The 16,271-nt window shown below is 36.8% G+C and overlaps 4 protein-coding genes and 1 pseudogene across 4 annotated transcripts; 4 read left to right on the forward strand and 1 right to left on the reverse strand.

Moving 5' to 3' along the window:
- Positions 1-25: 25 nt before the first annotated feature.
- Positions 26-2,739, reverse strand: LOC108891832 (olfactory receptor 6N2-like). Its single transcript, XM_018689162.1, is given in 2 exon segments — positions 26-33; positions 1,812-2,739. Coding segments are annotated over 2 exon segments (936 nt in total).
- A 2,546-nt stretch (positions 2,740-5,285) lies between these two features.
- On the forward strand, positions 5,286-6,215 carry LOC108891831 (olfactory receptor 13C2-like). Its single transcript, XM_018689161.1, has one exon. The coding sequence runs from the start codon at positions 5,286-5,288 to the stop codon at positions 6,213-6,215; it is 930 nt and encodes a 309-aa protein (XP_018544677.1).
- Positions 6,216-8,508: 2,293 nt separating this feature from the next.
- LOC108891830 (olfactory receptor 11A1-like) lies at positions 8,509-9,438 on the forward strand. Its single transcript, XM_018689159.1, has one exon. It carries the CDS (start codon positions 8,509-8,511, stop codon positions 9,436-9,438), a length of 930 nt encoding a protein of 309 aa, XP_018544675.1.
- A 2,960-nt stretch (positions 9,439-12,398) lies between these two features.
- On the forward strand, positions 12,399-13,247 carry LOC108891845 (olfactory receptor 10AG1-like). Its single transcript, XM_018689176.1, has one exon. It carries the CDS (start codon positions 12,399-12,401, stop codon positions 13,245-13,247), a length of 849 nt encoding a protein of 282 aa, XP_018544692.1.
- A 1,606-nt stretch (positions 13,248-14,853) lies between these two features.
- On the forward strand, positions 14,854-15,779 carry LOC108891829 (olfactory receptor 11A1-like; annotated as a pseudogene).
- The last annotated feature ends 492 nt before the right edge of the window (positions 15,780-16,271 follow it).

A 16,271-nucleotide genomic window follows, 5' to 3' on the forward strand; every position in this document is an offset into this window, starting at 1 on the left:
AATGTGAAATAATACAACAGGCAGATTACATAACTGGCATACATGACACAAAATTAAAAGAAGATTTCACTTTCATATCATCAATATCATCAACATAAAATGTGTACTCAGTACATTAAATCTGTTATCCATTAATGTTGTCATATTAAATAACCAGCCTACATGAGTGTTTTTAGTGTCAGACTATCACTAACATCCAACCTGTGCTGTGCCATACCTGACCTTACAACACATGTGACACATGTTCATCGCCAACATTCAGAAAATGAACTGTTAAAAGTCTGTGGAAAGTTGTTTTTTTTTATCAGATTGCCTCAGCCTCCATGGATCTCATTAAACTCTCCACTAAACTCTAGAAGGTAAAGGATTTCATCAAACCCTGGAGGCCTTAAGTCACAACGTTTGATGTCTTTTACTTGGACAAGTGATTTCCAGCAGACAGATTTGACATCTGTAAATTTGTGTTCATCTCTGTGCAAAGTGCATCAGTTGATAATTTTTTTTTCATCTGTATCCTGTGACTGGGCAAATGTCTTTTTCACTGAGCTGGTGTGAACATGGCACAAAAACTGCAATGACTGCAGATTGATTCAGATCCTGTAGATTGTTGCTGCATGTCAACCCACTCAAACCAACCCACCTCTCTCCATGGTTCATGTGACTGAAATATATGAACAGTTTAGCCCAGTATCAAATTTGGATAGCCTAGTATCATATAAATGTTGCCAGTGGGCTTTATATGCCCACTGTAGCAAGAGTCCTGAACCTAGCTCCTTCTTTCTAACAAGATTTAAAAACCCCCAACATTACCATTGTTATTGTTATTTATCCCAGTGTCATGTGTCAATACTATAGAGGACAGCTCTCTAAACTTTACTCCTACACAAGATGATGGTGTCGTTGACAGTGCTGCAGCCTCACTGTGTACAACACTCAACAATGTTGCCCCTCTGAAAAAGACGGTGGGAACTGTTGGGTTTATCTCTCTGTAGTATTGTAAGGTCTTGACCCTACTCTGTAAAGTGCCTTTAGATACTGTGTGATGTGATTTGCTGCTATTCTATTAAAACTGACCTGAATTGATCTATTTTCATTACAAATAATGAACAGGTTAAAAACCAAATCTTTACACACTTTAGCTTCCAAAGATCAGAACATTCATATATCCGCATTATTAGTACGTAAGAAATGTCTGTACACTAGCACCACTAACAACACTGTTAATGTAATATCACTTTTAATACATCACATTGCTTTAGTTTGACAGAACAGCTTCTTCAGGTGTTTAGATATTTCTTTCATTTTTAGTCCATATATAATTGGATTAAAGAGAGGATGATACAAAATCACTTGTAAAGTCATTATTAAACGTGCAGTTTTTGGAAATTCTGATCCCAGTCGAACTATAGTGACATCATATGCACACAAGCAGGAGAAGCTGATTAAAACCAACAGGTGAGGTAAACAGGTCTGTGCAGCTTTTTTCCTGACATTTCTACAACTTCGATAAGAGACTACAAGTATCCTGGCATATGTAAAAACTATGAAGAGAAAAGGGAAAAGTGCAGTGATTATCAGAAGAATAACGCCAAATATAGATCGTACTCTTGAATTCACACAGTGGAGATTGTAAATTGAGTTGTTACAAATTATTCCATTTAAGGTTAAATTACAAAGTTTCATATCAGCACTCAGTATCACTGGAACTGCAATGTGACAAGCAGACCTTTTGCATCTCTACATTATTACAGAAGAAAGAATGTACAATAGCATCACCAACACCACTGTTCCTGCAATATCACTTTTAATACATCACATCACTTTAGTTTGACAGAACAGCCTCTTCAGGTGTTTAGATATTTCTTTCATTTTTAGTCCATATATAATTGGATTAAAGAGAGGATGATACAAAATCACTTGTAAAGTTATTATTAAACGTGCAGTTTTTGGAAATTCTGATCCCAGTCGAACTATAATAATATCATATGCACACAAGCAGGAGAAGCTGATTAAAACCAACAGGTGAGGTAAACAGGTCTGTGCAGCTTTTTTCCTGACATTTCTACAACTTTGATAAGAGATTATAAGTATTCTAGTATATGTAAAAAGTATGAAGAGCAGAGGGAAAAGTGCAGTGATTATCACAGTAATGACACCAAATATAGATCGTACTCTCGAACTCACACAGTGGAGATTGTAAATTGAGTTGTTACAAAAAATTCCTCTCAAGGTTAAATTGCAAAGTTTCATATCTACACTCATTATTACTAGAACTGCAATGTGACAAGTAGGCACCACCCAAGCTGAACACAGAAAAATACTGACAGTGGTTTTTGTCATGATAGTTGGATATTGCAGAGGCTTACATATCGACACATACCTGTCATAGGCCATGACTGCCAAGAGTAAGAATTCAGAACTTCCTAATGAGTGAAACAAAAAAAACTGAAAGAGGCAGGTTGAATATGATATGATCTGTTTTTCAGACATAAAGTCAATTAACAACTTTGGGTAGATATTAGTGCTGAAAAGAACAGAGTTGATTAACAAAGCTGCAATGAAAATGTACATAGGTTCATGGAGGTTATTGTGAATCCAAATAAGACACACAATGGTGAAATTACAGCAGATTATTAAAATATACACTGTTAACATGATCACAAAATAGAGATATCTGTATTTGTGCACTTCTACATGCCCATCAAGAGTTATATATGTTATATTAAGTTCATCATCCATTAATGTAGTCTAATAATATTAATGTTAAGGAATACAACAGGCAGATTAAATAACCAGCATACATTAGTCAAAAGAGAGTTTTCAGTTTCACAATATAACTAACATCCAACCTGTACTGGAGTGTCTCATCCATTCACAGATACCTTACAATGCATGTAGTGTATGTTCATCTCCAACAATCAATGAGCAATGAACAATGAGCTGATAAATGTCTGTGTTTTTATCAAATTACTTCAGCCTCCATGGATCTCATTAAACCCTCCACTAAAATCTAACAGGTAAAAGTCTTTATCAAACCCTGGAGGCCTGAAGTCACAACAATGTTTGATGTCTTTTACTTGGAAGTGTGTGTAAAACTGTAAAATAATGGTTGCAGAATGTGTTACAAATACATTACATAGCTGTTATTTTACAGTCAGAGTGCTTTGCTGCCAAGGAAACCTTTGTCAATTAATGAAAAATTAAACATGAAAAACACTAAAATATCACATAAAATAGACACCACCTTTAAATGACCAATAATATTTGTATGTTTAAAAAAACAAAAAATCATGACAACACAACAAAATCGCTTTAGTGCAGAAATGCTGGGAAAGTTAACATAAAACACCTTTTAAACCTTAATAATAAAAAATCTGCGTAAAATAAAAAAGATAGGATAAAAATCTTTGTATAACAAATAGGTTATGTTCTGGTCAGTTACGACTCCTGAATTTAAAAGTAAAAAATTACAGGTCATCCAGAGCTTTGTGTTCTGAAGACGTGCCTGAAGTTTGACTACCTAGTTTAGTTTCATCCAGCTTCGTAGATAAATACAACTGGGTGTCATCTGCATAGAACTGAAAATGATTTTGGTGCTTCCTGATAATATTGCCTAAAGAAAGCATATACAGGGTGAAAAATATCAGTCCAAGCACAGAGCCATGTAAAACTCCATGACTAACTTTTGTGTGCTTGGAAGAGTTGTTGACTTGAACAAATTGGAATCTATCTGATAAGCCTGACTTAAACCAGCCTAGTGCTGTCGCTTTAGCCCCAATGACATGTCCCAGTCTCTGTGATAAAATCTTGTGATCAGTGGTGTCAAATGTAGCAGTAAGGTCTAACAGGACAAACATAGAGACAAGTCTAAGGCCATTAGAAGATTGTTGGTAACTTTAATCAGTGCTGTTTGTCCCAAAAGGGATATCCTTAGTAAGGGTTTGAGCAGCACTGACTAAAAGAGAAGAAACCAATCAAAGCACTGTAGTACCAAGGTGTACCCACACAGATCAGCAATGCAGAGAGGAAAGAAGACATCCGAGGACATCAGGAAGAAGGTAATGACAGCTGGCCAGTCTTGGGAAAACTATAAGACAACTACAAAAGATTCCAGCTCCATCCAACTACTACAAATCAATTACAAATGGAGGGCATTCAACATGACTGCAACTCTGCCTGGAAGTGGATGTCCAGCAAAACAATCACCAAAAAATAATAAATCAGGTAAAGGCCAACCCACACATCACCTCTAGAGAGTTGCAGACCTCTCTGGCAGCATCTGTGATAAATGTACATGCATCTACAATAAGATGAAAACAAGTAGACATGAGGGAAGCCTCTGCTCTCAAGACAGAACAAAGGTGTCTGTTTAAACTTTGCCAGAGAGTACTTGGACAAACCAGAGGCCTTCTTGAAGTCCATTCTCTGGATAGATGACTGCAAAATAGAATTATTTGGTCACAATAAAAACCAACATGTTTGGAGAAAAACCAGCACTGCATACCAAGAATGTGAAGCCAAGTGAAGCACAATGGTGGAAATGTGAAGGTCTGGGGGCTGCTTTTCTACCTCCAGACTTGGACATCTCCATTATATCTAGGTATCCATGAATTCCTCTTAAAAAACCCCTTAAAAGCAAATGCGAGAGACCGGTTAGTGGTTACAGAGGACGTTTGGTTGAAGCAATGGCTACAAAAGGTGCCACAAGCTACTAACGAAAAGGGTTAACACACATGGCAAATTTTCATTTTTTATGAGATAAACCACTTTCATTGAATAAATAAATTATTTGGAAGGTCTGCTTTACAAATTGGAATTTGGATGTACATTTAATAAGGTTAATTTCTTTTTTCAAACAGCACTGTAGCTAGATAATCAAAGTTATTGACTTGACTGTGGTGGTCAGTGGTTTTAATGTTGTGGCTGCTCAGTGTATAGCTGCTCAGGTCTAATGGCACCTGTGGATTCAGGCCTCCAGAGTTTGATAAAGTTGTTTTTAATGTTAGTTACTCTTAGTGGAAAGTTTAATGAGATCCATGGAGGGTGAGGCTATCTGATAAAAACATTTTACAGGCTCCAACAGCAAACCTGTTCGAGTTTTAGAGATAAGCATGTACTAGGTGCATTTCATGGTCATTTAACTATGAATGAATAAGGCAATCTAATACAGGTAGCATGTTATTCCAATCTTTAAAGTGATTTTTAATTCAGTTTAATTCACATATTGTTGCTCACGTGTTTTCTGCCTATTTTAAAAATCAATATTTGATATTTGATGTTTTTTAATGGATGAAGAATTAAATGTAACATATATGATAACTCTTGCTGGGCATGTGGAAGTTCACAGATACAGATACCTTTATTTTATGATAATTTGTATTGTGTATATGCTAATAATCTGCAGTAATTCTACCATTGTGTACCTGATCTGGACTCACCAAAACCTCCATGAGCCTATGTACATTTTCATTGCAGCTTTGTCACTAAACTCTGTTCTGTTCAGCACTAACATCTACCCAAAACTTTTGGTCGACTTTTTATCTGAAAAACAGATCATATCCTATCAGGCCTGTCTTGTTCAGTATTTTATGTTTTATGCTTTAGGCGGTTCAGAATTCTTACTGTTGTCAGCCATGGCCTATGACAGGTATGTGTCTATATGTAAACCTCTGCAATATCCAACTATCATGACAAAAACTACCATCAAAATCTTTCTGGCTTTAGCTTGGCTTGTGCCTGCTTGTCAGCTTGTGGCATCAGCAACAATGAGCGCTAATCAAAAGCTCTGTGGCTTCAATTTGAGAGTCATTTTTTGCAATAACTCAATTTACAAACTTCATTGTGAGACTTCAAGAACAATTTCTGTATATGGTGTGTTCATTTTGCTAAATGTTGCACTTTTTCCTATGCTCTTCATAATCTTTACATATGCAAAAATATTTATCACAACCTATCGAAGTTGCAAAGAAGTCAGGAAAAAAGCTGCAGAGACCTGTTTACCTCACCTGCTGGTTTTAATTAACTTTTCCTTGTTGTGCACGTATGATGTTATTATAGTTCGACTGGAATCTGATATTCCAAAAATTGCTCGTTTAATAATGACTTTACAAATAGTTTTGTATCATCCTCTATTTAATCCAATCATATATGGGATAAAAATGAAAGAAATCTCTAAACACCTCAAACATTTGCTACGTCAAGATAAAATGAAATAATGTTATCAAGATTGATAAGTTCATAATTCTACACAATGTGATAACTGATTAATTTCCTAATTAAATGTTCTAAAATCCCACATTTCTGTCCTGTGAACCACAAGTTTTATTCTGAATTTTGCTTTAAATGGACTGTACAATTGCTCTTAACACTGGCTGCTTGTTTGTATAAGAGTTAGACTGAATAATACACTGAAAACTTTTAAAGCACTGCATGGACTTGATATGTATCGGTTCTGAATTGTGGGGTCCCTGTGAGCTGTGAGATCTTTAAGCAGTGGATATCCAAGAAGACTAAAGGCCAAAGTGACTGAGACTTTGCTGCCAGAGCCCCAAACCTATAGAACAATCTGCCAGACGACATCCACTAAGGTTACAGAATCCTCTTTGAAATCATTTCTCAAATCATGAATTTATCACAGAGTATACCTTGATTTCCATTTAACTCTGCTCTCTTATATCAATACTTGGAGGACATAACAGATTCTTAACCTAATGACCAGTAATCTCAATTTAAGGCCTTAATTAACAAGTGGAACTGGCTTGCCATATTTGTATGTGCATTGTACATGAATCCATGTGGTGAATGTAATACTACTCAATTTGTTTTGGATCAGACATCAACACTACATGTGTCTGTTGATTGCACTTATGAGTCATCTGTCCACCACCACCATGAGTCACCTGAACATCACTGCTGTGATTTACTTGAAGATTGTTGCCTTGAGTCACTGGCCCTATGAATCACCTGCCAGCTACCTGTCAGCCACCACCACCAGGTGGTTGCACCCCACTTCATCAGCACAGTGATTTTTTTTTGATTTTTTTTTTGGAACCATGGAATCACGGTGTCCATGTTGTCCACAGTTACCCACTGATCACCCAAATCAAGAACATCCAAAGGGCTTTCAGGGTGAACAAACTAAGCTTGGCATGTCAGTAGGACTACAGCCTCAAGGGTCCATCAAAATTTCTAAAGCACAACTCTTCTAGGGCACAGTGTCTCCTGACTGCTACTCTTCCCCCATCAGCTGAACCGTTTAACCAGACTGAAAGCTTGTGGCAGTTTAATTTACTTCCATATGAGAATGACAAATTGGTGGTAAAGACAAAGGAAGATTCACACAATGTCACAATGTTAGAAGAAAATTCATTGGGTTAGGTTAGGGGGCAGACATAGATGGACTGATGTGGCAGTGCCTCCTGGAGACACATTCCCACAAGCAAGGTAAAATAGAAAAGGAAACTCCTACCACGTGACATATATACCAAGTTTTTGCAAGCCAATTCAGTCCATTTGGATATATAAACCCATATGACAGCCAAGCAAAATTCTTGGTACTGGGATAAAAACATGAAAATAGGGTGACTCAAATCTACCAAAAGACCTTCTAAATACCTCAGCTGTCTTGGCTTGCCAAGATGTCTTACCCCTGGGTGGTATACAACTTCTGACTCGGATGTTTCCAGTAGCATCAGGCAAGTTTGCATCCTCAGTAATTCTCTGAAGTGAAGATATGGCACAAGAAACAATCCCCAAACTTAAGACTGAAAAGGCAAAGCTGTCTTTTTAGCCACAATGTCCATAAATTCTCCTGATTACTGAACTATTGATATCCAGGCTAGAACTTAGTGCAGCACTTCCTGACTTTCTGCTCCCTTTAATCTGGCCAACAAAGCCCAAAAACTATCCTGACCCATCTTTTTCTCCCTCCAAGAATGGCAACAATTCACAGCTCCACCACTCCCTGGACCAAGAAACATTCCCTCTATCGCAAATGAATGACTATGTATTTGCAATATATTGCATCCTATATTATGGGATGTATTCTCCTTTTGGTCGTATCGTCGGCCTTTTAGTAAGAAGCTAAGTGAGAGTAAGAATGAACGCATTTTTAATTATTTATCTTGCCAACTTCCATAGAAATGAACAGCATAATGTCAAAAATAAAGGTCACAGACCTGTGTAGAACAGGATTCAGGCCTCCAGAGTTTGAAAAAGTTGTTTACATGTTAGTCACTCTTAGTGGAAAGTTTAATGAGATCCATGGAGGGTGACGCTATCGGATAAAAAAAACATTTCAAAGGCTCCAGTAGAATTTTAGAGATACATGTATACTATGTGCATTTCATGGTCAGGTCACTCTGAATGAATGAGTGAATCCAAAACCAGCAACATGTTATTCCAATCTTTAAAGTGAGACCTTTTTCAATTTCATTTTTCAATTTATTTTGATATTCATGTTGTAATTTCTATCTATTTTAATTAATATTTGATATTTGATGTTTTTTAATGGATGAAGAATTAAATGTAACATATATGATAACTCTTGATGGGCATGTGGAAGTTCACAAATACAGATTCCTTTATTTTATAATCATGTTTACAGTATATATTCTAATAATCTGCAGTAATTCTACCATTGTGTACCTGATCTGGACTCACCAAAACCTCCATGAACCTATGTACATTTTCATTGCAGCTTTGTCACTAAACTCTGTTCTGTTCAGCACTAATATCTACCCAAAACTTTTGATTGACTTTTTATCTGAAAAACAGATCATATCCTATCAGGCCTGTCTTGTTCAGTATTTTATGTGTTATGCCATAGGTGGTTCAGAGTTTTTACTGTTGTCAGCCATGGCCTATGACAGGTATGTGTCTATATGTAAACCTCTGCAATATCCAACTATCATGACAAAAACTACTATCAGTATTTTCTTGGTTTTAGCTTGGCTTGTGCCTGCTTGTCAGCTTGTGGCATCAGCAACAATGAGCGCTAATCAAAAGCTCTGTGGCTTCAATTTGAGAGTCATTTTTTGCAATAACTCAATTTACAAACTTCATTGTGAGACTTCAAGAACAATTTCTGTATATGGTGTGTTCATTTTGCTAAATGTTGCACTTTTTCCTATGCTCTTCATAATCTTTACATATGCAAAAATATTTATCACAACCTATCGAAGTTGCAAAGAAGTCAGGAAAAAAGCTGCAGAGACCTGTTTACCTCACCTGCTGGTTTTAATTAACTTTTCCTTGTTGTGCACATATGATGTTATTATAGTTCGACTGGAATCTGATATTCCAAAACTTGCACGTTTATTTATGACTTTACAGATAACTGTGTATAATCCTCTCTTTAATCCAATCATATATGGACTAAAAATGAAAGAAATCTCTAAACACCTCAAACGTTTGCTATGTCAAAATAAAATGAAATAATGTTATCGATACTGAGTTTTTCTGTCATAATAATACAGAGATGTGATTTGTCTGACCTGATCCTTGACAAGTATTTAATGTTAAGATTTGTCCTTATAACTGTCACACAGTAAAGAGCATTATCAGCTTCCAGGATGTGATGACTGATCAATTTTCTGCAGTTACTCCAAAATCCAACCTTTCTGTCCTGTGAATCACAAGTTTTATTTTCAGTGTTTCATTCACAAATGCAGAACCCTATTAATGAATCATCATCATAGTATCCAAAATAACAGTCATGATAAGAGCTCTGTAAGAGAGAAAGCTTGATGATTGTCAATGTTTTTTCAGGACAAATTAACGTAGAGGAAAGGAACATTCGAAAGTGATTTTCTGTAAAAGCATGAGTATGGATGTTTATTCTTGACTTATGAGATTTATTAAGGATATTAACTGCCTAAAATAGATTTCCTGTGCTAACTTTCCCAAAATGACCTTTGAACTTTTTTGGGGTGCCAAAAGTAAGTAAGTAGATTTTTTTATTTAAAAAAATCAAGTCATTCATTTTCCCTCAGGGTCTTTCTAACATAAGAAAAATGTGAAAGATAGAAGCCTGTGAATTATTCATTTTGTGCTGATATGCATTCAGTTGTCATGTTTGTCTTTTCAGCACAGTAAGGCCAGTCGGCCGTGCCATCCTTGCTGATCTCTCTTTCCTCCTTTTTTGTTGCTTTGGGAGAGATCCTAAATGACTTGGCCACCCTCGTTTGACTTTGCAATAGCTGCCTCGATCTCTCTGAGGCTAAACTCCCCTGATTTAAAACATCTCACTATCTCTGTGGTACAGTAAGTGAGTAAGTTACAAGTTACAAGGTGCTGTACAGTGCAAACATTGAGGAAAAAGACAAAATTAAAAAGAGGAAATAAAATATATATTTAAAAAAACTATTTAAAAAAAATAGTATTACTGCTTGTGGTTGTGTGTCTCTGCCAAATGGTCCAGCTGCAGTTAATCAGCATGTGAATTGTTAAGCTAAAAACGTGTTTGTGCAGTCACAATGACCTCGACCCTTGACCTCTAACCAGTAAATTCTAATGACTTCATTCTAGAGTCCAAGTGAATGTTTGTGGCAAATTTGAATAAATGTGCTCAATGCATTCCAGAGGTATTGGTTTCACAAGGCCAAAAACATGTTTTGTAAGGTCACAGACTTTCAACCTTTGACCACCAAATTCTAATCAGTTCATCCTTGAGTTCAAGTGAATGTTTGTACCAGATGTGATGAAATTCCCTCCAGGTTTCCCGCTATATCACATTCATAAAATGGTGAGGTCACCATGACCTTGATCATTGACCTTTGACAAAATTCAAGTCTTCAAGTCCAACTGAATGTTTTGAATGTGCAAAATTTGAAGAAATTCCCCCAAGGGAAAATCATTCAAGAGGCCAAAAACATTGTGAAGCAACAGTGACCCTGATCTTTAACCTTTGGACACCAAAACCTAATCAGTTCATCCTTCAGTCTCAGTGAACGTTTGCACCAAAAATCACCATTCACAAGAATGGGATGTATGGACACACTGACGGCTGCAGCTTCTTAAAACTATCCAATGACTCAGCATTTTTTTTATAACAAGGGGAAGACAGAACCAGAGGTTGGCCACCACCACTACAAAGCAGATTGATTTTAAGTCAGAGAGCATTGGTCAGTCGACCTCAGTGACCTCACTGTGGCCAGGAGACACAGTCTTTCTGAATTATGAAGTGGGGCCACCACAGTAGCCATCAATTTACACAAATCGTGTCCATATCTATTACTTTGTTTCCCTTCTTGTTTCCTGTTTGAATAAAGGAAGTTAAGGCACCAATTAAAGTGCAAAGAAGTGTGACTGGAAATCACCTGCACACCTACACTTGTGGCAACATCCCTTTAACCTTTTGGTTCTGACTCTGTGCTGAAGCAATGGATGCCTCTTTGCTATTTCAAGGAAAAAGTTTAATCGAAAGCAACTGGACTTAGTTATAGTCTAGAAGACATTTCACCTCTCATCCAAGAGGCTTCATCAGTTCGTGTTCGCATCTGACCAGGCTGGGAGGTGAAACGTCTTCTAGACTATAACTAAGTCCAGTTGCTTTCGATTAAACTTTTCCTTGAGATAACTGTTCTTGGATGAGTGAGAATATTCACAGGCTCTTTGCTATTTCAAATTCATGGCCCATGCTAAAAATGCTACAGATGCTACATGCAGGACTATGTTGCTGCTTGTACCCAGGTCAGACATCCTACTGACTGAAAACATTTTGTGTCCCCATTTACTGCAAGAGTTGTACTGTTTCAATATGGGATAATTTGCTCAACAATGTGTTGAGTCTGAGAAGTGGGTCGCAGTCGGGATCATCAGTACCGCAGTTCAAGGTCCTGTCAGGATGTTTTTTATTTGCTGTATCTCCATGCCTTCACCAGACTTTGTTTGTGTGTTCTAACTGGATATCTTGTCACAGCTGTCAACCACCAACTGATTTAACCCTTCAGTTAGAAAGTAACATCTCAAATGAACTGGTACTAATCAACACAGTATGAGGAAGAGATCACTTACTGCAGGAAATATAGTCAGTTTCCATGGCTAAAAACGTTGAATGTATTTACAGTATGGTACCATAATTATTCAGGAACAGATCGACATTAGGCCCAGGTAAAACAGGTGAGAAAGTTTCTACTGGTTTGAGGCCTCCAGAGCTGGACAAAGTTGATCACATGTTGTTGTCTCATTGATGAATAGTTTAATGAGATCCATTGAGAGTGAAGCTGTCTGATAAAACCATTCCACAAACTCAAACTGTGAACTACAGAGACGAACACATACTGTGTGCATTTCAAGGTCAGGTAACTGAGTGACACTCAAAACCAGATTATATGATCTATCTACAAACTAAAAATGTCTGGTTATTATCTGCCTCTTTAAAATGTTTAACAATCTCAATGGATGAAGAAATAAATCTAACATATATAACTCTAAGTGGGTATGTAGAAGTTGAAAAATACAGATATGTTTATTTTGTAATTATTTTTACAGTATATATTCTAATAATCTGCTGTAATTCTACTATTGTGTGTCTTATTGTGATTCACAAAAACCTCCATGAGCCTATGTACGTTTTCATTGCAGCTTTGTTAGTGAACTCTGTTCTTTACAGCACTACTATCTACCCAAAGCTTTTGGTGGACTTTTTATCAGAAAAACAGATCATATCGCACCCACTGTGTCATTTTCAGTATTTTATATTTTACACTTTAGGGGGTTCTGAGTTTTTACTGTTGTCAGCCATGGCCTATGACAGGTATGTGTCTATATGTAAACCTCTACAATATCCAACCGTCATGACAAAAACTACTGTCAGTGTTTTCTTGGTTTTAGCTTGGCTTCTGCCTGCCTTTCAGGTTGCAGGGTCAGCTACACTGAGTGCTAACAGAAAACTCTGCAGCTTCACTTTGAAAGGAATTTTTTGTAACAATTCAGTTTACAAACTTCACTGTGTGAGCTCAAGGGCGCTGTCTGTGTATGGTGTGATTGTTTTGCTCAATATTGTATTTTTTCCTATGCTTTACATCGTTTTTACATACATCAGGATACTGATCATATCCTATAGGAGCTGTAGAGAGGTCAGGAAAAAAGCTGCACAGACCTGTTTACCTCACCTGCTGGTTCTAATCAGTTTTTCATTATTGTGTACATACGATATCATTATACTTAGACTAGAATCAGATTTTCCGAAAACAGCACGTTTAATCAATGACTTTACAAGTGGTTTTATATCATCCTCTCTTTAATCCAATCATATATGGACTGAAAATGAAAGAAATCTCTAAACACCTCAAGAGGTTGTTCTGTCAAGTAAAATGATCTGTTGTAAACCAATCCAGGAACAAGTTTCACTAATACTTTTTAATTTTCCATGTAATTAGCCGTACTATGTATCTCTGTTCTGACTGTTTCGATGAGGTTCATTGTTCCTGACCATAGAGCGAGGTTAAACGTTTTAAACATTGAAAAGTCGAGTTTAAAAACTGAATTAATGTAATGGTCAATATTTAAACTCTTAATCCTTGAACACAAAAGCCTTTGTTTGCCTGTGTTTCAGATTTGTTAATACATGCAATTCAAACTAATAAAATATTGTTGTAGCACTGATATCGATGTCTTATGTTCCACACCACTGACAGTCTTAATACATTCAATGTAATGTTTGTACTGCACTCTACTCCACACAAATCTGACACTTGAGTCAGAGTTGTAAAGTACTGAAACTCTTGGGTCTCAGTTTACAGCATGAAAAGACTGGACTATGGCAGAACTGTCCAAGTAGCATCCCAAAAATGTTTTAAAGAGTTATATAAGTCTTCATAATGGTGGATTTTCTGGCAGTGTGTGTGGCTGAAACTGTAGTTGTATGCAAAAACAAAACAGTTGCTTGTTTTATTGTTTAAAAATTAAATAATGATAACCAACAAGAAAACCAGCCTCACTCCTTCAACTGAGATTCATGTTTGTAGACCTGTGGGGTCTCAGCAGTGAGCACATACAGCTACAGTAAAGCCAATACATCTCTGTCACAGTGTACTCAATGAGTTTCTAACAGTATTTAAGGTTGTAATGCTTTATTGATCATACTGACGGTTAGTTTGGCAACATAAAAAACCCAAGCAGCTGTAAAGGGTGACCGGCTGTTTCCTGGAGGCAGAACATGATCGTATCTTAACTCCCAAAAACACCAGGAGAACAGATTAGCTTGTTCAGTTTTGGTTAGTGACAGCACAGAGTATATTCTCTGTGAGCGAGCTTCAGTTTTATTTCAGTTTAAGTCATGACAGAAACCCACCAGTTCCCACTCAGCAGTTGGACTCCGAGTGTCTCTGACTCGACTGGTTGGGTTGAGAGGTGACAAATGGAGGAAAGAGGTCAGACTGTCATAAAGCTGTTATACATTTTATTTTATTAAGCAGTGGTTTCTCTGTTGAAGTCCAGAGTTTTATCACCTGTCCAACCTGGCCTCCTCCCTACACAAACACAAACTATGACAGTGTCACCTACTACTTCCTTTGTTTCAGTCATAATGTCTCTTTAATATAAGTATATGTTTTTTCAGAGTTCTTAAGGAAACATCAGACTGTTTCCTTCTGTTTCATAAAGGCTGTTTAACCACAGAAAACTGTGATGGAGTCACTCCAGGTCTACAGTAACTAAACCTCTGGGTTTAGGACTCTGGAGTTTTCTGAAGTTGTTTACATGTTAGAGGAGAGTTTAATGAGATCCATGGAGGGTGAAGAGTTTGATAAAACGGGTCATATGTCATCACAAGTGTCAGTTATTACTGATGAGAGCCTGTTCTATGATCTGCCTGTGTCACAGATGAACAGTTTGTCTTTGAGAAACGTGATGGATGATGAACTGAATGTAACATATATAACTTTTGATGGGTATGTAGGAGTGCAGGAATACAGATATCTTTATTTTGTGATCATGTTTACAGTATATATTCTAATAATCTGCTGTAATTCCACCATCGTGTGTCTTATCGTGATTCACAGAAACCTCCATGAGCCTATGTACATTTTCATTGCAGCTTTGTTAGTGAACTCTGTTCTCTACAGCACTAACATCTACCCAAAGCTTTTGATTGACCTTTTATCTGAAAAACAGGTCATAACTTATCCAGCCTGTGTCTTTCAGACTTTTATTTATTACACTTTGGCTATTGCAGAGTTTTTACTGTTGGCAGCCATGGCCTATGACAGGTATGTGTCCATATGTAAACCTCTGCAGTATCCAACTATCATGAGGAAAACAACCATCAAAGTCTTTCTGTTTTTTCTTGGTTTGTGCCTGTCTGTGAGACTGGAGTACAAGCTATACTGTTTATGAATGTCAGAGTCTGTCACTTCACTTTGGAAGGGCTTTTTTGTAACAGTTCACTTTTCAAACTGAAGTGTGTGAGTTCGATGGGACTGTCTGTATACGGTGTGTTTGTGTTGATAAATCTTGCACTTCTCCCTGTGCTCTTCATCCTGTTCACATACACCAGGATACTGATAATAGTATATCGAAGCAGTAGAGAGGTCAGGAAAAAAGCTGCACAGACCTGTTTACCTCACCTGCTGGTTCTAATCAGCTATTCCATTTTTATTACCTATGATATTCTTATAGTTCGACTTGAAACAGATTATCCAAAACTGGCACGTTTAATCATGACTTTACTAATGATTTTGTATCATCCTCTCTTTAATCCAATCATATATGGACTGAAAATGAAAGAAATCTCTAAACACCTCATGAGGTTGTTGTTACAGGTCAAACCACAGTAATATATCAACACTAACTGATGAAGATGATCAAGTGTTAAAATGTTGATGGTCTTAACAGCTTTAAACTCAGCTGCATTGTTTTTCTCTCTGTTGATTATGATTGATAGCAGGGCAGATGGGGAAGGTGGGTGTGAATTTTATGACTAAAGCATCAAAGTTGAAACAGATTATCCAAAACTGGCCCGTTTAATCATGACTTTACTAATGATTTTGTATCATCCTCTCTTTAATCCAATCATATACGGACTGAAAATGAAAGAAATCTCTAAATGCATCAAAGCAGTTTTTTGTTTCAGGACAAATCATACAATATATCCACACTGTAACTGATGTAGTTTGTTGGGTTTTTTTTTGTTTTTTTTTTACCAGTTATCCAATGGATTTGTTTTTTTCAGTATCACCAGCTTTTTATTTTCAACATTCATATTATGAAGTGTAAGTGAGGATAAACATTTCCTGAAGATGTTGATGGTTGATGTTTTAACAGCTGTG

Source organism: Lates calcarifer, linkage group LG1 (genome assembly GCF_001640805.2).
Source record: "Lates calcarifer isolate ASB-BC8 linkage group LG1, TLL_Latcal_v3, whole genome shotgun sequence".
Taxonomy (NCBI): domain Eukaryota; kingdom Metazoa; phylum Chordata; class Actinopteri; family Centropomidae; genus Lates; species Lates calcarifer.

Bases quoted from the DNA above. Each gene is read 5' to 3' on its own strand.
- LOC108891831 (XM_018689161.1), top strand. From the start codon at position 5,286: ATGGATGAAGAATTAAATGTAACATATATGATAACTCTTGCTGGGCAT.
- LOC108891830 (XM_018689159.1), top strand. From the start codon at position 8,509: ATGGATGAAGAATTAAATGTAACATATATGATAACTCTTGATGGGCAT.
- LOC108891845 (XM_018689176.1), top strand. From the start codon at position 12,399: ATGGATGAAGAAATAAATCTAACATATATAACTCTAAGTGGGTATGTA.